General features: G+C 47.4%; 2 protein-coding genes and 1 long non-coding RNA gene across 3 annotated transcripts; all 3 read right to left on the bottom strand.

Moving 5' to 3' along the window:
• Positions 1-2,168: 2,168 nt before the first annotated feature.
• Positions 2,169-3,582, bottom strand: LOC140214413 (uncharacterized). Its single transcript, XR_011891353.1, has 2 exons — positions 3,415-3,582; positions 2,169-2,305 (listed from the first exon to the last, which is right to left on the bottom strand). It is a non-coding gene; the product is annotated as an uncharacterized lncRNA (long non-coding RNA).
• Positions 3,583-17,866: 14,284 nt separating this feature from the next.
• Positions 17,867-19,058, bottom strand: LOC140214408 (phosphatidylinositol 3-kinase regulatory subunit gamma-like). The gene is made up of 2 exons (XM_072285777.1): positions 19,036-19,058; positions 17,867-18,212 (listed from the first exon to the last, which is right to left on the bottom strand). The coding sequence occupies exons 1-2, from the start codon at positions 19,056-19,058 to the stop codon at positions 17,867-17,869; spliced, it is 369 nt and encodes a 122-aa protein (XP_072141878.1).
• Positions 19,059-23,365: 4,307 nt separating this feature from the next.
• Positions 23,366-24,238, bottom strand: LOC126518116 (uncharacterized). The gene is made up of 3 exons (XM_050167970.3): positions 23,935-24,238; positions 23,738-23,831; positions 23,366-23,586 (listed from the first exon to the last, which is right to left on the bottom strand). The coding sequence occupies exons 1-3, from the start codon at positions 24,158-24,160 to the stop codon at positions 23,403-23,405; spliced, it is 504 nt and encodes a 167-aa protein (XP_050023927.2). The 5' UTR covers positions 24,161-24,238; the 3' UTR covers positions 23,366-23,402.
• Between the last annotated feature and the right edge of the window lie 498 nt (positions 24,239-24,736).

The following is a 24,736-nucleotide window of genomic DNA, read 5'->3' as shown; positions in this document are numbered from 1 at the left end:
CGGCCCCCAGTGCTGCTGGCCCGTCAACGAGCTCGTTTGAATCGGGATTTGTAAAGCGCAAACCTAGAGTACACTTTAGGAGACACGAAGATCTACTTTGTGAGGTTGTGGCCATGAACCCGTTCCAGAACCCTGCCATGTGTGCACGTTTGTTTATGCGGACCATGTTTTAGGTGTACTGAAAGAGCAAAAAACCTTGGCTTGGCTACAACACAGCGTAACGGCTTTGTTAATGTAAGGATTATATATATATATATATATATATATATATATATATATATATATATATATATATATATATATATTTAAGAAATGAATATGCAATGCATTGCGTGAAATGCCTTCAGACATTTGAGTAATTCCAGACATATTATTTTATTGCGGCAATTCTTGCAACTTGAGTATTATGTTCATAGCGGTTTTACCTTCTGCGGCAAGGTGGTGCGTCATGCGAGCACATGCCTTTCGGACGCAGCCGGGCGCTCCGCTAAAACTGATTCTTCGTCCACCGCTCCGCTAACTGTGAGCGGGTACGCGAGAGCGGAGCGGACCGTCAAAAACGTTCTGCTAAAACACTCTACTATGTTCTCGGTTCCGCTCAGGGGGGTGGTTCCGCTGTGGTGCACTAGTGTTCCCGTATATGCTCCCGCAGGGAGCAGAGTTGCGCATACCTTTTCCGGCGCCGCTCGCACCGCTATTGGCCGAGCGCGAAAAATGACGTCAAATGATCCACGCCGCTGCGAAGCCAACTTTACGGGCGCATCGCCGACTCATGCGAACTCGTCGTTTCCGTCAGTACCATCGCCATTGCAATCAGTGGACCGTCGATCGTGCGTTCAGAGGAGCAGCTAGAAGCTCTTGCATCTTGAATCTTTTTCTATTTGCAGATTTGCTGCTACTAAATAGTAAGCACTACTAAATAGTAAGTACTTCTAAGTAGTAATAGTAAATAAAAGTAGGCTTTGCTCAAAATATGCACGTCAACATTTGAAATGCGCTTAAATCTGTGTCTGCACCGCATGTATCGAAAACGTGCAGCTGTTGTGAACGATGGTTAGTGATAAATGGCGCTCTGTTAACGGTCACTGACATAACTGCAGGCACGATAGCTCTCTTGGCGACGGTCATTAATCGGCTGGTTTCGGCAGCCAAAATGAGCTAGGTGTCCACCCTACGTGTGCGAAGTTTTAAACACTCTTTACAACATTTCTTGCTTTCTGGCCATGATAAGACAACTTCATATGCATGCTGAAAATCATTGCACCGCTGTTTGTGGCAACGTACTGCGCGTTTGCGAGCGAACTTTGGAGCTGTTCGAGCCACGGGAGTATATTATTTTGGGGAATCGAAGGCGGTCCCACCCCATGTTTGTACGTTCGTGTGTGTGTTTGTATATGCGTGTTTACATAGGTACATACAAAGTTTCGGTTGGTTTCGGTACATAGGTACATACAAAGTTTCGGTTGGCTGCACGAATGACTCGTTCGAGCGTAGCCCGTATTAACAAGTGCCCTTTGCTAAGCGCCTGCGAACAATTGGCGCTTGTAGCTCGCGACCACCAGAGAAAAAGGCGGAACACCGCGCGGCATTTGGCTCCTGCGCGCGCGAGGAGCGGCTTCGCTTGAGCGGCGGAACTATGCGCAACTCTGCTCCCTGCGGGAGCATATACAGGAACACTATGGCGCACGTGAGCCGCCCGCGCTCTTCGTTAAATTCTGCTCAAAGGTGGCTGCCGGTTGTGAATGCGAGGATGGTTTGCGACGCTGCCGCAATGAAATTGGTTCGACCCACGCAGAAAGCTCCTTTACCTCTTCAGCCGCCTGCTCAAATTGAAGTCGGAGAAAGGAATACAACAAGAGCGGACACTCCCATAGAGCCCAGCGGCCGAATTGACTGCAGCGCACCAAGCCGTGGATGTTAAAACCTGAAGCACACCTCCGGTTTCGGTTTTGTGCGCGCGCGTTCTGAATACTAACTAGCTGGTGTGCGTCACGCCGGCTCCGCTTTTTTTTTTTGCTTTCGCAGCAAGTAAATATATATATCTTTATTTTTTATTTATTAAATATTTATTTGCAAATCATTTTATTAAGTAAAATTGATTCCGAACGATCTTCACAAGCCTCCACTGAATATGTGCCACGTGCAAGTTCATAAAGACGCAAGACACCTTGTGAAATGAGGAAAAATTAACGTTTATTTTGTTCTTTGTAAATGCTCGTCGCGGGCTTTTTGTGCATTCATCCAGCATTGTGGCACAAGGTAAGCAGCAGTAGTTTCCGCAGGAAGCTCCACCAGACGACGTGAGCTGAAAAAATTACAAGCGTTATTTTGGTATTAACATTTAAGAATAATGCCTGTAGAGGCGAAGCGTGCGAAAGTGGTGAGTGGGCGGCATTACAAACAAAAGTAGTTCGTATTTACACACACGGCGTAGAAAATGCCCGATTCATCCCAAGCAATACCGTACACACCACAAACACATTCTAATTCCAAGCATTTCCCTCTTCCCAATACTTATTTCATGCACTTTAATAGCACCAATGCGCGGCAACGGGGCGTTTCGCGAACTTGGCTACAACCGACGCGATAGTACGCTACGAATACACAGAGGTGGCCACAACACAGGCTCTCAACCAGAGCATGCTGGACGCTCGCAGAATTCCTTATACTCGCACTCAAGACAAAATGCGTGGGTGCCGTTCAGAAGACAGAATTTTCGAGTTACTAGTTCCTGGCGTTTGAGCTCCTTGGCTTATCTCTTGTGCGTTCTGCAGGCGCAAGCAACGCACTCCCGTGTTATCACTCTTGACGATTGCTCGTCGCGTTTTCGACAAGCGTGGGTACCGAAAGAAGGCTTAATTTGTTGCGGGGACATAAAGATTGCCACTAACTTGTCGCAGTAAGATTCAGTACGCGCCAAACTAACTGTCACCACGGCAGAGCTGCTTTTCGCTGCGTCACAACAGGCGCGGCGAGCGGGCCTCATAACATAAAAACTATCGAAAATAATTTTCAACAATGTTGGCCGAGCTTATTTTCGCTAACCGAGTCACAGCGTCAGGCGCGCCTACTGCGCTCGAAAAGTAGCCCAAAAAGTAATGAAATTAGTTTCAATAATGTTGGCAGTCAGAGAAAGCGGCAAAACTTGTCGCAGTAAAATTCAGTACACGCGAAACTGCGTCACAGCACCCTGTGCGAATAGCGTGCCCAAAAACTACCGAAATTAGTTAAAATAATATTGGGGCTTATAGGAAGCGTCGCAAACATCTCCCAGTACGATTCTTTAATTTAAATTAACTGCTCCACGACGGCCACGCTGTTTTTCGTTAACTGCGTCACAAGTCTAGCTTAGGTGCCGGGCAGTAAGCCTAATTGCTTGAAGTGCGTCGCTGACTGTCGAACAATGTTTCTCACCTTGCCGTAGTCCAATAGTGCAGTGCTGCCATGTCGAAGCTCCGAATGACCGCAATAATTCGCCGGGAGGCCACCAAACCAGGCTAAATCCCAAAATAGAAAAACAGGCAGACGGGTACCCGAACAGTCCAACGCTCAGATGCGCGGCCGGTCTCGCTCGCTTCGGCAGTGTGTGACGAATGACGCAACCATCTGGCTCGTCATTCGCCGGTTCGCCTGTCGCTTGGCAACGGAAGTAAACCGCTAAGTTTAATTTAATTTATACGCAGATATTTTTAATTGTTCCGGGAAAGAGTAAAAAAGAAATAAAACAATTTCTGTTAATCTCATTTCACATTTTTTTCGATGCTCGCGGCCCCAGTTCGTCGATGTTAATACTATAGCGTGACGTGTTTCCTGTTTCCAATTTTCGCCGAGTGTCCGCTCTTGTTCAATCCCTCTGAAGTGCAATTCGAACTGAATTCTCGAATGGAACCCTCGAGCAGTAACCGCTCACGTACGCGATTGCAAACTACGCCGGCAACGAATTGATCCCGCAGAGCATCATCTTGCGATGCAAACGAACAATGTGGCGCTAGCTCCCGTAGAGCGGCAACAAAGTCATGAACGGACTCGCCTGTGTGTTGGCTGCGGCGGTGAAAGCGATGACGCTCGATGATAACGTTGCGCGACGTCGAAAACTGGTGCAGTAATGCGGCGAGTGCAGAGTCGTATTCGTCAGGAGGGGCCACGACAGACACGTCATCGGCGAGTTCTGCGGCACTTGGCGCTGCCGGTGCTGCGGCGATGGTACCTGCATGTAGCGTCTTATAAATACACTGGCCCTCCGCCCGCAAACAATGCAAAAGAATAGCCTTGCGTTGCTCCTTCTTGAATGTGGCGGCTCCGGATGCCAGCAAGTACACGTTGAACATCTGCTCCCACTGCTCCCATAGCAATGACGGACGGCCGGGCGTCGGAAGGAAAAACGGTGGCGGTGCAAGCCCGGTGAGGCTCATGCTGGGCGGATACGGACGGCGCAGCGGGGTTGGGGGTACGTTCACGACATCTTCGTTGCCAATGTGGTATTGACCGAAGGTGGAAGTCAGACTCCAGCCGTCCCGATGTAAAAAAGCCGTTTATTTAACATATACAATCAATATATATAATGAAGAACAGAAGCGCCCCCTGGGGAATAAAGAACTGAAATGAATAACGAAACTGAATATAACAGCAATGTGTCAGCATAACAACACACACTGACCAATTGCACTGACCCACCATCTACGGGAATGCGACCAGCAGCGTTCGGGAACGGTGACCAAAGTACAAGATGTTGGCACAGCGCTGTGTCGCCGCTTGACACATGTCGTGTACGTGCCGTGTGAAGTGTAGTTATTAAAGGGCCCCTGAAACGGTTCGGACAAATTTTGTAGGCGCATAGGGTACAGGTTAAGTAGAACATTCGCACCACAATTTAAGTGAAGCGTTACGTATTAATAGAGTTACAAGCAATTAGAAGTTACCCTCCTCCCTAGCCATGCCTTTCCTCCTCAACTCGCTCGCCGAGCGAGCGGCGCTAAGCTCCGCCTTCACTGGTCCTGCGTCACGATGCAACGTCACATCGTCCACTTCCGGTTGTTGGAGCACGCCTCCTCCCGCGCGAGACCTCTCCGCTGGCCGCTTGGCCGTCGACCGAGAGCCATCGAAGCAGCGTGCGTTGCGAGCATTCTGTCGTAGCGCCGAAGGTGGCCGGTATTCCGGTAACCACGGGCAAGCTGGTCATTTCGGCAAATGACTGGAGGCATAAACTCAAGCTGATGAAGGAACTTCAGAGTAGACGTACGTGAGCAGCCTGATCGGTCTGCACGGTCCAGACACTTGTTGGCGCAGCGCTTAACCAGTCAAACGAAGCGCTAATATTGCTCTAACCAAGTGTAAAACATTTTAAACATTTATAAGAACAACGTGTTGATGATTACACTCCTGCGAAAAATACACACCAGCAGCAAAGAAGAATGCACTTCGTTGCTGCTACTGTGTATGGTTGAGCTCTGTGCCACCAGGTGGCTGCACCGTACAGACCATTCACATTTACCTTTCTGCTCATCTCATGGCTCATCCCGGCACAGTCAAGCGGCCAGACCCTGTCCCCTTGCGCTTGTGTTTGCCTAATACCGGACTTGCGAAACGCTATTGCGTTAGTAATCTTCCGCTGTAAAGTGACGGCCACAAAAGCGCAAACCCTGGCGCCCATCGGATAGCCGCAGTCCGATGCGCAGCAGCCAGTTCGCTCGTATGCTGCCTTGCAGAGGGACACGATTTCGCAACTTCACATCTTTCCAGTCGCTACGTCGGCAGCCCACAACGCAACAAGGGTGATTCATCGTGCTCACGAAAAGACTGATCGACACTGACGGCGGAGCTCTCGTCAAAGACTGCGCACGTTGTAACACAAGCAGACGACACTTGCTGTGTGCCGGAAGTGCTCAAGTGTACTAAAAAACTATTCTTGTGTATTCTCTTTAAGTTATTTTCTTTTTACAAAGACAAAGTAACTAACATTCCAACTATTACGAGCATCATTTGTTCACCATAAAGTTGGAAAAACTATCGACCACGCGCCCTGGTCAGCCAATCAGATAGCTCGCCCATGTGACGTCATATGGGTTATTTGCATCATATGGGTAGGGGCGGCTTAAAATTCCGCCGAGCAGTGCGCTGCCATCGACAGCGATGTGCATTTTTAAAACCTTATAAAAAATTACACGCTTTACGCAGAGCACTTAGATGTGTCAATTAATGATCAGAAGGACCTACTCTAACGACTCAGTACGTTTGTAGAAAATCGCCAAAATCGTTTCAGGGTCCCTTTAAAGGGACACTAAAGGTTACCAGAAAGTCAAGTTAAAGTGGTAGAGCAATGTTCTAGAACGTCTAAGGCGTCAGTATAATCGCGAACAGAGCTTTAGTAACAGAGAAATTGAGGTAAATGCATGACACGATTTGAGACCCCCCCAGCGACATTCCGGTACTAGCCCGATGACGAAAGCACTCCTCATCATAATTCATGTCACTAGTACTCAACTACTCGTATTAAAAAGATCATTTCATTAGATTATAAGACGGAAGAAAGAAAATGCTACTTGTCTACTTCTATTCGATGGATGGGTGGATACAACTTTCTTGTACGTCCGGCAAGGTTTCACGCGACCCGGGCTCAGGTCTCCCACGGAGGAACGTCTATTCAATTCTAAGAAAAAATAACATTTTGACGTTACCCTTGAGTAGTATGGGTGATCGAAAGGTTTCGTTTCCGCTCGACTCTGCGCGCACGACTTTGCGCTGCGCGCGCTTTGGAGTTTCAGTTGTTTCTTTATCGCGTCGTGCTGCGGTTGTCCTGCTGGCTCGCGAAACTTGCATTTGGAACAAGCAGCGAGAATGCCACGTCCATGTGATGTCGTGGGATGCGCGAACGGTCCGCGGAACTTGGCCAAGGGCAGTTGCAGCGGCGAATCGAACGTTACTTATCACTGTTTGCCAACGAGTGAACCTCTCCGTTCGAAGTGGTGAAGTGCCGTACCTCTGCCACAGCGCCCTGGCAAAGAGCCGAAAAATCACGTAGTGTGCTCGCTGCACTTTCGTCCAAAGGATTACGAGTTCAACGCCGACTTACTGAAGTCGCATGAAGTGCCTTCCAAAGCAGGCCGTCGTCGTAGTAGTACGCAACGATGCCGGCAGCGCGAGCCCTCAACAGCAGGTCACGTTCATCAGTGCGTAAATCGCTGAACTCGAGCCCAGCATCACGAGCTAATGTGTCGTTGTCAGGGTCATCCATTGTAACGAGCGTCGAAGTTGGCGTCATAAAATAAAAAACCAGCTTATCGTCGTGCGCTTTCCCTTCCGCTAGCCACCATAGTCCCGCTTTCGCGCTGCTGTCGGCTCTGTCTTGGCTCTTTCTGGCCGCGCGTTTGCGTTTCGTGCAGAAAAGCCGTAGCGCCGTCTGCGGGAGCCGTTTTACTCACCGACGGCGCAACGTCACTATGAGACCATGACGTCAATACTCCTCGATCGGAGGGCGGGTGATTTGAACTGCGCTGGAGGTACGCGGACGCTTCAGAACGCATTTTCTCCTAAAATAAGTCTCTTCTTCGCACAAAACAAGCGCTTCGAGGTTTCTGGGATGGTATTTCAACAGTCTACGTTGACTTAATATTAACCTTTAGTGTCCCTTTAAGGGCGACCTCTGAGGCGGTGCACATTGCCCTGTGTACTGTCCCAGAGGTCAGGGGACAGGGCCCTTTCATTGAAGAACAGGTAGTGGCGGCCAATGTAATGATTAGGGAGTTAGGGCGAGCCCTGAGGTGTGATGTGGATGTGAACAGAATGATCGGGGGGGGGGAATTTTCCCCCCTTTCGGCCCGGATGGTATTCACTACGCTACACCAGCGGGATGGCAGGTAGGGACGAGGGTGGGTCGTAGGGCTCAGGCTTTTTTGCAGGCAAGCAGGGTGACCCTGCATGCCAAAACATAAAAGATAAAGGACAGGGGAGGGGGGGGGGGGCTGGACAGGAGCACGGAGGAGGAAGAGGAAGAATGATGATGAAGCAACATTTGCTGGGCCCGAAATAAATCGGTGGTGCATGCAGGCACCAGACGGGGTGGTTCCCTAGTTACGGGACCCATATGTTTCCAGCAGCTCCTGGCCCCTGTCCGTCAGTGCGAGCTGAATCGGTAGGGCGGGGCTGGATAACAAGGTCTCCCATCGCTCAAGGGGTTGGGGATGGGGGGTGTTGGTGGGATGGGGAGGAGGGGGGGGGGTCTTGAGTTCTGTGCACTCTGCCAAGACGTGCGGCAGGGTGCCCTTTTCTCTTCTGCAAGAAGGACAGAGGATATCGTATTCCGCAGGGTACATGCGGTTCATGAGTACGGGATGCGCAAGCGATCCCGCCTGCGCTCGACGCAGGATCGTCTGTTGTTGCCTGGTGAGTTTGGGGTGCGGTTCTGGCAGTCTGCACCTTTCCTCTCGGTACATCCGGGTAATGTCCCGAAAGCTGGTAACCGGGTGCGGTAGCTCTTCCGGCTCGTGCTCGGCCCGGACTGACATTTCTCGGGCATGGTAGTCGGAGATGGTGTTGCCTGCTACCTGCGAGTGAGCCGGGACCCACACGAGCTCTATGGCTCTTCCCGGAGGCTAGTGCTTGGCTAGAATGGCTCGGGCCGCGGATGAGATTACCCCCCTGCGGAAGCTTCTGTAGTCTGTCTGTGAGTCGGTTACTACGGTGTCCGCGCTCGGCTGTGCGAGTGCGAGGGCCACGGCCGCTTCTTCGGCAACTGCGGGGTCTGTTGTCTTCAGGGACGCGCTGACGATCAGCCTGTCTTTTGATGTAACCACCACCGCTGCACGGTCACTGTGTTTTCGGAGCGAGGCGTCCGCGTAGAGGACCGTGGGGTTCTCTTCCAGCTTCCGGGCTAGGGCGTTAGCTCGCGCGGTGCGCCTCTCGTCGTCCTTGCCCGGCGTCGTGTTCCGGGGAAGGGGTTTTGTCTGAATGATTGTTTTCCAGTCTTCCGTAAGGGCCGTCTTTATGGGTACTGAATCGATCTGCCATCCTATTTTGCGTAGGACGGCTCGTCCGTGTTCCGTGTGACTGAGCCGAATTCTCTGATTAGAGAGGTGGGCTTCGATGAGCTCCTCCACCGTGTTGTGGGCCCCCATGTCTAGCAGTTTTTGAGTGGACGAGTAAATGGCCATGCCCAGTGCTTGTTTCGTTGCCTTACGAAGCATCGTGTTTAGGGTGTCCCTATTCGCCTTCGTCAACTGGAGATACGGTGCGGAGTAGGTAACCCGCGACACGACGAACGCGCGTACCAGGCGCATGGCATCGTCCTCTTTAAGGCCTCGGTTTCTATTAGATACCCTCCGAATCATACCAAGTAGAAGAAGGCAGTAAATGTGGGGTTCATCAACATGCAGGGGGGAAGAAATCGCATTAAGTGGGGCGAAATAGAAGAACAATTACAAACGGAAAATTTTCAGGTATATGGAGTTGCCGAAACCCATTAAGAGATGAGGAAGAGCCACCATTCATTGCAGGATACACCTGGGTAGGGTGCAACAGAAAAGGGAAAGAACGCAGAGGAGGAGGCCTTGGGGCGCTAGTGAAGGGACAGGACTGGGAAAGGGTAACGGAGAGCTGCAGTGAGCACATGTGGCTCAAGGGCACCGTAGGGAATGTTGAGACAATCCTGGGAGTTGTGTATCTGAAAACGGCGAATGAGTCGAAAGAGGACAATGCAAAACATTTCAAATGTATGGCCAAGGACATCAGGGAGTTAGCTATGAAACGGGAGATAATCATCCTAGGTTACATGAACGCACATTCGGAAAACTTTCGACGGGGCGAGAGATCCAACAGGGCAGATGTGAGTAGATTTTTGTGAGGCTCATGATTTTGTGATAGTTAATACTGAAATTAAGTGCGACGGGAAAATAACATGGGAAAGAAATAACACCCACTCGACAATCGACTACTGCCTAATGTCCCACAAGCTGTATGAACGGTTGGGATGTATGGAAATTGATAAGGAAGGTACAAAAAGCCTGGGGAGTGATCACGAACGAATCAAAATCAGTTTTGGAAGGACAGTACCACTGGTAGAAACTAAAGAAAGGAAAGGTATGAGCAAATTGAATGACAGGCAGCTACAAGAAGTAGCGAAAAACATTGAACGCATGGTATCCAAGCAACCGCAAAGGGCATGGACATACGACGAGTTAATAGGTATTTTTAAACGAGAGCTAGAGAAGGGACAGATTAGGAAACTAGGAAGTAAGCAGGGAAAACATAAATCGAAAAGCTGGTGGGACCAAGTTAAGGAGGCCACAGAGCAACGCAAAAATGCGTGCAGAAAACACAGAGCAGCAAAGGGGAGCCACACCAGAAGAGGTGGAGACAAAATGGGAGGATTACCTTGCAATGAAAAGAGAAGCATTGACATTAATTCAAGCCAAGATAGCAAAAGTTAGGGTACAGTGGTTGTTAGAGATACGAAAAAAAGACAGAAATGCCACTAAGAAATTTTGGGAACACATAAGGCAACAGAGTAAGAAGACACAGGTGGTTCAGCACTCACTGGCCACACCAGAAGGAACAAAGGTAGAGGGAGAGGAAGCTCAGGAATATATTAGGTTAACAATAGAGGCAGCATTTGCAGAGCCAGTGGGTAGCCAAATGGTGAACAATGACAACAGCAGGACAGAATTAGAGGAGTACAGAGGGATGACAAGGAATGGGACAGAATTGAACACAAGGTCCCCGTGGGAACAGCGACAGGACCTGATGGCATACCTATGAAATTGATAAGCATATTAGGCCAGAAAAGTAAATTAAAATTACGACAACTTATTGAACAAATAGTAGTAGGGGGAGATGTTCCACAGGACTGGAAATCAAGCAGAATAATATTAGTTTACAAAGGTAAAGGAAGCAAGGACAACATTAAATCCTACAGGCCAATAACTGTCAGATCAGTCATATACAGAGTAGCAATGCAGATGGTGAAAAAGAGAATGGATGAATGGGCAGAACGTGAAGAGATCTTGGGAGAACTGCAGAATGGATTTAGAAAGAACAGAAGGCTACATGATAATTTATTTGTTATAACACAGTGCATAGAGAAAGCGGCAGCCAGGCAGAAACCGCTATGGATAGCTTTTTTAGACATTAGAGGAGCCTATGATAATGTAAACCGAGAAAAGTTATGGAGCCACTTGAGGGAATATGGTCTAGATAGAAAGATGATTGGGTTCCTACAACAAGTTTATACAGATAATGAGGTAGAGATAACATGGGAGGGGAAACTACAAAGCCAGCTACAATAAGAAGAGGTCTCAGGCAGGGCTGTCCATTGTCGCCCCTGCTTTTTATGATTTACATTAGCCAAATGGAAAAGAGACTAGAACAAAGCACAATAGGAACCGACATAAGCTGTATGCTGGAAGGGCAGAAGGTAGCTCAAGTACTAGCCGGACTGATGCATGCAGATGATATTGTACTGCTTGCTGACACCCGAGTAGGGCTACAGGAACTAATGAGCATATGTGGAGAGGAGGGAGAAAAATTGGGACTGCAATTCAGTAGAGAGAAGTCTGGGATAATAGTATACAATGAAGAAAGGGGGGAACCATTGGAAATACAAAGCACCAAGATTGATCGTGTTGAAAAATACAAGTATTTGGGCATATGGCTAAACGAGGGCAAAAAGTACTTGAAAGAACAGGAAAAAAATTATTGATTGGAAAAGTGAAAAGGAACTCAGCTGTAATGAAACACAAGGCACTATGGAACTATAATAGGTACGAGGTGGTTAGGGGCGTATGGAAAGGGGTTATGATACTCGGCCTCACATTCGGAAATTCAGTCCTGTGCATGAAATCGGAAGTTCAGGCATGCATGGAAACGAGTCAGAGAAGTGTAGGCAGGTTGGCCTTAGGAGCGCACGGGAACACCCCTAATGAGGGAGTGCAGGGGGACATGGGATGGGCGTACTTCGAAGGTAGAGAGGCAATAAATAAGCTAAAATATGAACACAGACTCCCAGCACTGGAGGAAACAAGGTGAGCAGAAAAAATGTACAAATATCTATACATGAAAAATTTGAACACAAAGTGGACACTCAGAACGAGGAAGCTGAGGAATAGATACCTACAGCCGAGGGAGGGGGTCCAACGTGGTTCTAGTGTGGGAAAAGAGGTGAAGGAGACGGAAAGAAAAATGTGGGAAGACAGAATGCTCGGAAAGCCAGCGCTATCTATGTATAGGTCACAAAAACAGGAGATTAAGAGGGAGCTCTTATTTGATAACCCGCGGGGCAGCTCACTATTATTCGAAGCTAGGACCGGCATTTTGAGAACGAAAACATACAGGGCTAAATTTGAAGACGTGGACCTTTGGTGCACAGACCTTCGCCTGACTCTGGCAGAGGGAACAGTGGCAGATATGGAAGGGGCATTAGGTTTTCCCGGGGAACGAGGGCAAATAGACGAGAAAAGAGTGGCAGTAACGAAGGGGAGGCTAGAGGATTGGTGGAGGAAGTCAAGGGATAGATAATACCATAAATCGGGGAGATAATGTTTCCTCTACTTTTTTAGATAGTTATTTTAGGGGGAGGAGGGGTGTGAAAACTAATCTAAGGAGAAGAGGATATAAAGAAAGGAAAGAAAACAGGAGGGGGAGCAAAAGGCTAGGTGGCGCCAGCCGCCGCCCGTTACAAAGGGTGTAGCCGCCATCCATCCATCCAGTGAGCGTCCGTGCGCTTTTCTTTTTTTTCCCGGGTATGTATTCGGGTATGTATCGCGCGCGACGCGCTTGCTCCCCACTTTTCTCCTTTGGGCACACAAGACTGAGTAAACATCGTCGGCTTACTGATTCAACCCCCCCTCCCCCACCCTTACGCGTTCACTCGTACGTACATCATGCGGTGCTCGGTCACGATGTTATCGCCCTTGGACTTCATATGAAACATGAGGACGACGGCAGGAATGCGCCTGGCGTGTCCATATAATTGGTGTCGGAATAATATAGTAAGAGTATCCGGCAACTGAAGCGTCCCGTGGCCCATTACCTTCCGCAAAAGAAGTAACAACATCAAACTTTCACCATGGGACAATTCGCTGCGCCGCAACAATGTTTTTTTTTTTTTTTCCTTTGTGGTGCGGGGGCACCGAAATGAAGAAACACAAAGTATGTTGGCTGCAATCGAATGCCTACTTTGGGCACCTAATGTGGCTACAGAAGGAATATCTTAGCAGGATGCGCCTGTCCCGCCTTCTTTCTTGTGATCGTCTACAAAGCGCATTCAATCTTTTCAAATACGAAGGAATATCGAAGAAAACGTGAGACGCTTGGTCTACCTGAAACCATATGCATACTGCTCAGTATCCTACACTGGCGAGACAAGACTTAATGGAGAGGCTGCGCTCAAGCGAACGCGGTGCAATCCGTCGAGTCCCCACAGTGATGGCGGCGAGCAACCATTGTTTCTTTTTCTCGTCTGCTAGCCACTAAGCGTCCAAAACTCTGCCAGGTGAAAATCCACTCGGCCATAGCAAACCGAACGTACACCGAAGTGCGCCGCGCGGTGGTCGGGGCAACACGAGAAAAACGTATGCGATCTGGCTGGCTTTGGCTGCTCACGGGTAGGGTAACGAGAACAAAAAAATTGAAGAGGCTCAATGTGTCCGCGCGACTAACTGTCAAAGCAGTAAACATAAGTAAGTACGTAGTTACCTTGGCTGGCTTTAGCGTCTTGACATGGTTGCTTTGGCGTAGGTGAAAGAAATGGTGGCATTTTTTTATGGGACATGACGGCACAAATGATCCACCACAACGCTTCGTCTTACCGGACCTCGCTGCGTGCTTTGTCAACTTGTCTGATAGTGTGTTGATTTGGCTTGTCTCATTGTATGTTCCGATGTAAGACTTTAGAAAAGACAATGCCCTTTGTCGTCAAATGTTTATAACAGCATTAAACCCACAAAGTTCCGCAATTGAAAATCTAAAGCACAACTTTGGAGATGTCAATGCACCTTTCACATCAAAGTTTGAGATTTATACCCAGAAAGTTTTGGAATTGACATACATGCGCTCCGTAGATTCCGCAGCCTCCGCGAGGTGCCACGGCGAGCCCATTTGCCATCAAAAAGCCCTTGAAACTTTGTGCTCAAATGGGGCTCCTTGAGCATTGCGTGACTCCCGGTATATTGGCGCTGCCGCGAAATCCAGCCCGACTTCGCAATGTTCAAGGTGAAATGTCTTTTCGAGCGTGAAAAACACATTCTAGACAGAATACAGAATGATTTCCGGCACAGGGGGTTGCTTTGGTCGGAGGTGCATGGACAGCACTAAAATATTTCGGGGGGGGGGGGCTGAAGCGCCATAAGCCCCCCCCCCCGCTTCCGGCTGCGCCCCTGATTTACATAGTTAATTCACCATAGCAGCAATCACCTAAAAGAAAAGTTTCGTGGTTAAGATCGAGAGCCAATCAGTTGCAAACGATGAAATGCTTCATGGTGGCCCTCGGTAGACTTTATCGGCAATATGGCACACCTTTCACTCAACTGTTGCAACCGACTGTCGTTATGGGCGAGGCACGCATTGTTCACGAAAACCATCAGTTTACTACAATTTCGAATTGAAACCATGAAGCAGCTTTTTACAGCCCCAATTGCAATGCCTTAAGTATACTCGATGTACTACAGCGCAGCCTAGGGTGCCTAGAAACGGGAAATTCAAGCACCTTCTGCCTCACCATGTCTCGATCCAGCGTTAAATATACAAACTGAGAACTATTCGCTTCATCTGTACATAAAACAGAACCTCGCAAATCTTCGCAAGGAAAACACCACAAGCCTTACATATTTCACTTGATTTTTGAACCTCCACTGGGTAATTATATCTTCAATATGTCCCATAATACTTACTAATGACGCTTCGGCTCCTTTCTGGATGCAGCCATACGGTCCAGAAGGCATATTTCACTAAAAAAATTTGGGTCGAGCAGCCTGTGTCAGTTCGCCGAACAGATTCGTTATGTATATTCCTCAAGCAACAAACACCAATAAATTTCTGAAGTGAGTTGCACGGAAAAGGAAATATATACACAGGGTTTCCTGTGGCAGATATCTCAATTCTAGTTCATGAGCTGGTCTATTCGAAACCGCGGACAATACTTGCACAAAATATTGAGACAAAAAAATTGACTAATAAGAATTCACTAATTAAGTTAAGTAATTACATTGTGGCCCATATTCTAATTTACGTATTCTAGCCTTGAGTTCGCAAGGCGGATCCACTTGGAACCAATTTTCGAGATTACACCAGTTTCGAGATATAAATTCCCGAACTTTGCGGAGAAATGCGTTGGCGTTCCAGTTAATTTGTTAACAAAACGTCGTTTCGTGTTCTGAAGCACACAAGTAACCGGAACGCCAATGCATTTCTCCGCAAAGTTCGGGAATTTATATCTCGAGATTGGTGTCGTCTTGAGAGTTCGTTCCAAGTGGATCCGCCTTGCGAAGTCCACTGCTAGAACTTGTAAATTGCAATATGGGTGTTGATAATTAGGTACAAAGAGAATTAGTGAATTCTTGTTAATTAGTCAATTTAGCATTTCGTTTTTTTTTTGTGCAAGTAGTGTCACCCACTTCGAGTAGATCGGCTCATAAACTAGAATTGAGCTCTCTGCCACAGGCAACCTCTAAAAATTTTCAAAGTGTTTGCTGAAACACCCTGTATATATTGGTATTACTTTTACTCTCTGTTGGTCCCTGCGTGGGAGACGTCCACTGCGCGCTGACGCGCGTCCTGCAGGACGTTTAATAAAGTTTATCCAATTACTTTTTGTATTCTGCAAACAGCTGTAAGCCTCAATCAGCTTTACTTCAAATTACTGCCACTTAAACACATGAAAAACCGCCTACTTTTGAGACGCAGTTAAGGGGGCAATGTCGTGTTGTTATAGCGGTTGCAGGGGCGTCGAGCATCACCAGCGCCCTTCAGCCACTCGCGTTCAACCGCGGTTGCTAAGGCGCTCTGCCTTCTAGATTTTCAATATATGCGGACCGGGCTCTTCCACGGTCCCTACTGTTCCCGCGGAAACATCTGTGATGTTACCACCTGTTTCACCGTGCCCGGCAGTCAGCGTCGGAGCGTAAACGAACTCGACCCCACTCCGCCATGCCGGCACGCCTAGGGACAAATGCATCAAACACGCACTAATCTCCTCTGTAGTGCCGTAGGCAGTCATATATAAAAGGAGCAAAAGTCCCCACATTTTCTCTCTCGCACCCACTATTACTCACGCATGCATGCAAACATCCGGCGCCTCCGCAAGTGCCATGCCTCGCTGTACTTCCACGTCAGGTTTAGTGATCATGATGAAAACACAAAATAGCGTTTTGCAGAACTCCCGCTTCCTCCAAAATATTTCAAAACACATGATCTCTCGACAGTAGAGTGCCAACATCGCGGATAATGGCGGCCGTGCGGCCGCCATGTGTCGAGAATAGAGCCTTTCCTCATGTTTTGGTGCCAATAATTGTAGCTTCGAGCTAAGTTCCATCAATGCGCAAATTAATCTCGCTTAGGCGCCCCACGAATTCCATGAATTTCAACATTTCTACATCTCGAGCATGCTTTCATGGCTTAGTGCGTCTTTAAATTGAGCTATATTGCTTTTTGTTCCGGGAAGTTCTTCTGGTAACTCATTGTTTTTGGCAGTTCATTAATTTGCACAATGATCAGCAACTTTGACAAAAGCTCGTTGTACTTGGCAGAAAACATTTCAACTCCCTCTTTCATTGCTCCAGTCAAACTGCACTGCTCATCTATTTTTTCTCCAGCCTTGACTCATGCTGCAAAAGCTTTTCACTTAGGTAAATCGTTGGCCTGTGTGCTTAAATCATCTCGCTCACTTGCAGTTACCCTAACCATTTCATGCTCACTGGTATCAGACTCTTGGAATTCTTTTTGCTTTCATTCATCACATCCCTACGTCGATAAAATGCTTGACACTATACTTTTCAAAGTGACCTTCAATACCTCGAGCAGTTCCCAATATGGTACAGGTTACAACACTCGCTGCAGCCTACATGTCAAACTGTTGGTTCTTGCCAAAATTCGTTTGACAGAAAAACAGTTATGCACAGCCATAATTCACCAAGTAAGACGGAATGCAGTCCAGTGGAGCACAGAATGGCAAAATGGAAAAGGCCTCTTAACCAAGATCAAGAAAAACCAGTCAGAGCCACGTTCAATGCTGTGCCAGGGCCACAACATGGCCTTTGATGCACCATCCTTTTTGTGCCGCTTAATGCCACCATATCCGTAACTACTGCTCACAACTTCCATGACAAGCTGTTCTCTGCTTTGGTGCGAAGTCTTATTTTCGGCACAGGATTTCCATTCAGCAGTTTTGTGTATGCAGGCAGGGACTGGACATAGGTTGCTAAGATCAGAAAAAAACATGCCAAGAGCTGCATGAAATGCTCCACCGGGCTGTAAAAAGTCTGATGGAGCCCCAAATTGCAGAAACTGGTTGGAACAGTTACATCATTCAGATAGAGCGGTCTGAGCCAGTCATATTTGACAAGCCGTAGACATATAGCGTACACATGTTTCAGCTGATCCTTTAATCAGGTAAACAGTTTACAGGTGAGAGAGTATGTGGATCTGCGCCACTGATCCACCCTCCCTGTACATTGTACAGCAGTTTTTGTAACAGCTGTATAATGCCTTTGGGCCCTGTGCAGCTATGTGTACCTGGTTGAGGTCTTCTACACTGGAGCGAATGAATAAGCAGGTAAGGAAAACAACGGTCTTTATTTGACTAGAGAACATTGGTGATAAAAAAAGCAGGCTATGTGCACATTATGCAGCAGGTGTCCTGTACTGTACAAGAGGGGAGCCAGCCTCAGCTGGAGCCAAACACCGCGTAGGCCATGGTAGTCTTGAGCAGTGGGTTGTGCTCCTCGAGTGAGTTGTGCGCATAGTGCTGCACCAGGCTACGCAGTGTGGGATGTGTGGTGAGTGGCTCTGCAAAGCCATACCCACGCTCAGTGCGTAGAATTAGGCAGTGGTTGACTTTGCCCTCAGCCACAATGGACAGTGCAAACTGTCCTGGATTCTTGCTGGGTCTCAGCAGGAAAGTACCATCGCAGCGACCTTCAAGCAGGCGCATGGCTTGGCTTCGGTCACAGTCGGCTACAAACCAGCTACTGTCAGAAGACGCCTCTTCCAAGCTGCCACTTGCACCTCTCCTGCATTAATGTAGAGAATGTATTAAGACATTTTTATGGCATACAGTACTAATGTCTTATCCCTTCCCCATGTCTTGAATATACAAAGTGTTTCACGTAACTTGAACCAAGGATTTAAAAAAAGTGGTTGACCCCAACTGAATGAAAGCAACGACATTGGTTTGCCGTCATGTGGCACTCCTTAGGGTTTTATATTGTGGCACTCCTTAGGTTTTTATTTTTTTTATATTGCACTTCAGGGCCAAGTGCGTTTTGTTACGTTGTAGAGGGCATTCGTAAACGACCGATCCAATTTCTTGTGGCAACATACATGCTGCGTGGCGATTTTTTCCGGCGTTTAATGAAAGTCAGCGAAATATGAAATAAAAACTACGCAACTGCGCTCATGCGCTGCCGTACTGCAGCGCTATCAGCCGCACTTCGTGCGAAAGAACCGTGCATGCGGACCATGGTGAAGTGAGCGGCCGAGGCTCTAGGCATTGGCTTAACAGTGCGTCAGCATCTTTCATGGTGGCACAAGGAAAAGTAGCACCATCGTCCCTGATAGGCGATAGGCTCGACGCACAGTTGAGTGCAAGACTATAGCGCACGAGCACAGTCATGTGGTTTTATTTTATATTTCATGGGCTTTCTTTATACGCCCAAAAAATCACCATGGACCATGTACGTTGCCACAAAAGATTGGATCGGTTGTTTTGAAATGCCCTTTATACGTTTCTTTTTAGCAGCATGAAAAAACGAGGACACAAGAAAGAAACACACACCACACCATGACTGCTGACTGTCAACTGTTTATTTTTTGATAAGCAAGCAACATACATACATTTCAGTCAGGAACCTGTACATGTGTCCACATTGTCACTCTCACATGTGCTGATAAACATAAAACCATAAAAGTTACCTGCTGGGTAACAGTGTAGACCAAGATTGAGACAAGCGATCACCAAAATAACTGTGAGACATTCTTGCAGTATCATCAAAAGAGAGAGCTAACATAAGAAGAGAATACAGGAAGAAAGAACAGGAAGAGACCGCTAGCATGTGATAGAAACGGATATGGCACTTAACAGAAAACCAGTGTAAAGGCAAAGGAGGAAGGCATAAAATCGTGTGAAGAAAAAAAGACAAAAAAAAAACCTTAACAAATGGGGATATCACACTGATCAACAAATAAGGCAATGGCTTCATGAAAGCAAAAAGGCTGAGAACAACCATAGAAGTGGGGGTGACGGAGACAATTTACAAACGTGGCTATAAGATCTTTTCACCAGGTGAGGAGGAAAGGGCGCGCAGCGAGCATTTCCTCCTCTCTGGCTTGTGCGATCCAGTGCAGCGCTGCTTGAAGGTATTGCTATTGCGTGCTGCAGAACAATTTTGAGATGCTTTAGATCGTACTTTGTGAAATTTACACAATGTTTGTTCATATAAGGTCATAACTACCGTTTCATATAGGCATCGGTAACTACAGTACGCAGAAATATCTCTTGGGGGCACAAAGATGCAACGCGCATTATCAGCCCCGGAGTGTGTATGTGTAGTGAACTATATCACATATATCTGTTTTAATTCACTGAAGAGAACCGGTGTCTCTCTATTACCAGCATGAAATGGTAAATCTGCTCACTATCCAATCGCTTGGCATAGGGACTAAAACATAAAAATCGGCAGGCGCTATCAAATGTTTGTGATACACTGGCATCGTTCTCACGAATTTCAAGTCTAGTAGGCTTGAAATCACTACATATGAGGCCGATGGTGCTGCTCAACACATCGATCACTGCGGTTGGTGAACCAGCATGATACATATATAAGCTATGTGCTTCGGCATTGCCTTTTTTGCCCTGGAACACCGTGATATCTGTAAGGGATCGCATAAAAAGAATGGAATGGATATTTTTGAGGACAAAATTTCCATAATACATGTGAGTGCGTCGTAGAGAATAGAAGGAACACAACCGAAAAAAAAAATTCAGTTGTCATCCTCTTTTTCAAAAAAGAAAGAAAACGGGCTAATGCCGCAATACGACCTCGCACAGTTACGCCGCACAACGTTTATAGATCTATAAACGTTGATGTCGTATGCTTGAACCACGCGTCGTATAGAACAAAGATATCTGTAATCCAGCAGCTATCACTTTTCTGGACAAGCTTAATTCACACTGTAAGGTATGCTGTTATTCTAACCAAAACTATTTTATTCATGGCTGGAAACCTCATCCACCGAACCAAGTAGTCACACAATGTAATCTGCAGCTAACAGTTAGAACGCTTGTCAAAGTATAACAGCACAGCTTCTCTTGTAGCAGAACGGCACCCACGATGTTACGATCGTCTCGTATGTTTCATTTCTCCTAAACCGCAGCTTAGAACTAGACGATAGCACTGCAATAAGGTCACATCAGTGAATGGAACATTCAGAAATACACAATTGATCTCCGAGGCTTATTGTAGGCTCAAGTATGCATGCACACATTGCGCTGCATGCTCTGTCTGCCTCAGCGCCAGCAGAAAGTCCAGCCATAATGACTTAAACCGCTTCAGTACGTCTCACGGAACCGTTTACCACGTAGAAGAAGCATGTCATACTCAATAGACCGCATGAGCGTGAAAACAAACGCCAGAAACTACCGCCGAGCGTATAACTGCCATGAGAGACGGAACGCTAGCCCAAGCCAGCATGCCGACTGCCCATAAACGGCACCACTGAGTAGCAATATGGTGGCACCCATGAAAAAAATGGTGTACAGAAAGAGCGAAACCTGGTGAAAACCTGGTGAGGGACACTGGAAATTTGGGCCACCTGGGGTTCTTTAACGTTCATATAATCTAAGTACATGGGTGTTTTCACATTTCGCCGCCATCGAAACGTGGCCGCCGTGGCCAGGATTCAATCCTGCGATCTCGTGCTTAGCAGCCCAACACCATAGCCACTAAGCAACCAAGGCAGACTTATCATGGTTAGCGGCCGGGGAAACGAAATCAGCTGCCGTTTCGTAGCAATGCTAGCATGGTGAGAGTGCAAAGAGTTAGTGAAAGAGCGCCTCCTTTTCCCTCTGTTTTCAACAGAGCCATCCACATATTGCGCTAACTCGGTTTTGAAGCTGTTTGCCACATGTTCATGTGTTCCTACTCATATTGCTCACGATCGTACTTCCATTTCGTCTGCTTGTTTCCACGTTGTTCAGTCATGCGTGTCGACAACAAAACTATGTCATTTTCTACCATGTTCCAGCACGTGATCATACTCTGTGACCCAATTGTGTTTGCCTCGGTGTTTGTGCAGCACTGACTTATACCGCTAGTCAGGTGTTTTTGTGCACAGCACGCAAAATCGTGCGCTGCGCGAAAAGAGACTAACGCAATAGCTTGTGTGCGACACTGTCAGCGGAAGTGCGCCGCGAAATAAATAAAGGGAGGGGGAAAAAGGGAAGGCGGGGCCTGTGATTTATGCATCACGTGATCCTTGACCTTCGGCACGGGAGGAATGTAGGGAACGAAGGAATTTTGCTTGCAGGGGCAAGTTGAGGCAAGTGGAGAGAGTTATGCTGGTGGTGACGCTCGTTTCCTAAAATCGTGGGTTCGCAATCATGGGTTGAAAAATTCACGCAGTGGAACACTCTCTCGAGGGAACGCAACTTCCAGCGTATAACCGAAATTTTCTATGTGGCTTGGTGAGCGGACCTTTAAAGCAAACATCGGCCTCCTACAGTTTTACAAACAAATGAGATGGTGCTCCAGATGCTGGGGCGTCCGGTAGGTGCTGGCACGGGCAGCGAGGCGATGCACTAGACCTGGTCACGGTGACACAGTGAAGATATGTATATTACATAATTAGGAGGGAAATCACCACTGGAAACACGCGGTATGATTTTGCATGCTAGCCTCTGTTTTATGCATATGATGATCGCCAATACAAATATAAAAATGGGCATGTGAGCGAGTGGCAGGTGCGCTCCACTTAGATTTGGAAACCCATTTACGCTCAGAAGACTTTGTATCCCAGTCAAGTACAACACAAAACATTTTTGCATGATGCTACTTCGTTTTACGTGAGCACGGTCAATAAAAGCATGTCTACGTAAAGAAGCGCCATTCTCCGACGGCTCCGCCGACCAAGGCAGTAGGCCTAACTCGCTGAACCTCGCATTCACGGCCGATGGTGCTTGCGACCTGGCAGCAGCTTGATATAGGCCGCTTATTTTCGCCAGCAGGATTAACGCGCTCTTAACTCTTTCGTTACCACGAGAAATTGGTAGTTCTTTATAGGTCTCGTGAAAAAATTATTGAGCACTACAAAATAATATTCCAGCACTCATTGCAGCATAGCATATTGTGCATAATGAAATGCTCTTTCTAAAAAAACATGTTGCCAAAAAAAAAAATTATTTGTAAAAACAAAAATTCTAGAAAGCGCCATTTTTGCTGCCAGTTGATAAAAACAAACAAAAAAACGATATCTACAAAAATATTAATAGCAAAGAAAATTCAGAATATATATTTCAAAGATAAATAACCCAGAAATAGTGCCTGAAAGAATACAGGCTCAGTACACCCCCGTTCTTCGAATACAAAAAAGAAACCAAGACCAGTTCATTGCTCATGCCATGCAATGAAGCAGTTCCTGGATATTGTGAAGCATAGGTGCCCTCCACAATTTTTCCAGAAAATGTATGGTTTTTGTTCAACTTTGTAGTCCACGTAACACATTTTGCAGTTCCTCCTTTTCGGCATCTTCTGAGGATGGTCTGATGAGAAGTCCAAAGAATGTACTTCACTAGTTTGTCTATAATCGTGCACCTTTTCCAGGACCGATCGTTTTCAGCAAAGCTGGACAACTACAAGATTATGCATTCAAGCACATCTGTTTGCATTTTTGCGCATTGTCTTTATCAACTCTGCACAAAAAAAAAAAACAGTAGAAAGATATCCCACACCATTGTAAACTGTCTTGCGCCGATCCGTAGTGCTGGGCCGAGATGTGCTATGGACGGCTTTCTTGGCGTGAACGGAAGTTTCTTTGCTGCCGATAGCAGCACATCATAACCAAGCGAAATATACACGTTGAAGATAATCAGTAGAGCTCTCAGGTGATGAAAAAAAGATAGGCAGATAAGCGTGCACGAGGAAGGAGACCATTCAAGGCCGTTAAGGAAACTCGCCGGTGAACAGCTGCGGATGTCCCATGCCGACTCAAAACGTCGCCGTCAGAGCTTGAATCTGCTTTACCGTCATCTTTGGAATCATAACTTGAGTTCTCACCAGTAAATTCAGGTGCGGGTGCAGCGTAGTTTTGAGCAGAACACCCCGATCCAGTGCATCCCGAACCAGAAATGTGCCGTCAGCGGCATCCTTGAGCTTTTCGGAGCACTCCTCCCTGCAAGACACAGGTAGTAAGCAACAGCGAATGGGCACCAACTGTCCATCTTTCGGTATGAGCAGCGCTCACAAATATGGGTACAAAGAAGAAATACACTGGACATGCACTGAATGAATGCAATGAATGTGTACAATTTTAAAGCACCAACCTGGATATGTCACCCCAATACCAGGAGGCTTCCAGGAGGCTCCGGTCCACTGGTGGCTGCTGGCTGGACCTTGATGGCCGCCGAGGTGGCAGCGCTGCACACAAATCGCACTATGCTACAGAAGCTCTTCTACTACTGCATGGCAAAAGCATTGGTACCAGGGAAATAGTCCTGGCCTACGAAGAATGAAAACCCACCAGGCGTGCGACCATTCTGGAAGACAGGCAAAGGCTCTCCCCAGTCCCCACGCAGCAGTAGTATCTCAAGTACACGTCCATGCCACCGTGCATTGCGCGCCATGGCCACCACTTGCTCCCAGGGTGGTCGCACAACCACAAAGGCCAAGCTATGTGCCAGCCGCAGGGGACGCTCACACCGGCCCCGGCTGTGGGCCAGCCGGCAGATACGGCAGAGGTGGGCCATCAGCGCCCGCAGGGCTCGGCAGTGCACTGCAGGCAGCTGACCGACCAGCCGCACCACACCTGCCTCGTCACCAGCCTCTGCAGCATGAATCAATTAGCTTGAATGATGATGAACAGTTAAAGCTAGAGTGTCTAAAGGGACCAAGCCTAAACAAGAAAATGGTTATCAGCAGGGAGTCAAACCAAAAAGCTTATGGGTTGGGTTTGGATACAGACTTCTGCATATTTTGTGGTTCAGTCCGAGCCCTAAATAAAAAATATAACAGCTTGTAATAAAGGAGAATGAAGAGATTTAGAAAAAGTTTTCAGCCTCACACACTAATTTAATTTATTGGAGTGAAAGATAGTGCATTTCAACCCTCACATGATGCAAACAGATGCATCTCCTGTGTCGCTCAAATTACACAACCTATTGAATGCACTGATACCTGACACGTGCAGGTGCACTGAGATTTGTTTTCCAAGGCCCACAGTGCCCAATGCTTCGAAAACACACTTCATTCTATTAAGTTGTGCATGTAAGATGGCTTGCACCTGTGCGAAACTGGCCTGTTGAGGTTAAGGGACAAATGAGAGA

This window comes from Dermacentor andersoni, unplaced genomic scaffold (genome assembly GCF_023375885.2).
Source record: "Dermacentor andersoni unplaced genomic scaffold, qqDerAnde1_hic_scaffold ctg00000033.1, whole genome shotgun sequence".
Taxonomy (NCBI): domain Eukaryota; kingdom Metazoa; phylum Arthropoda; class Arachnida; order Ixodida; family Ixodidae; genus Dermacentor; species Dermacentor andersoni.
The sequence above is the reverse complement of the archived record's forward strand: the minus strand, read 5'-3'. Positions and strand labels throughout refer to the sequence as shown.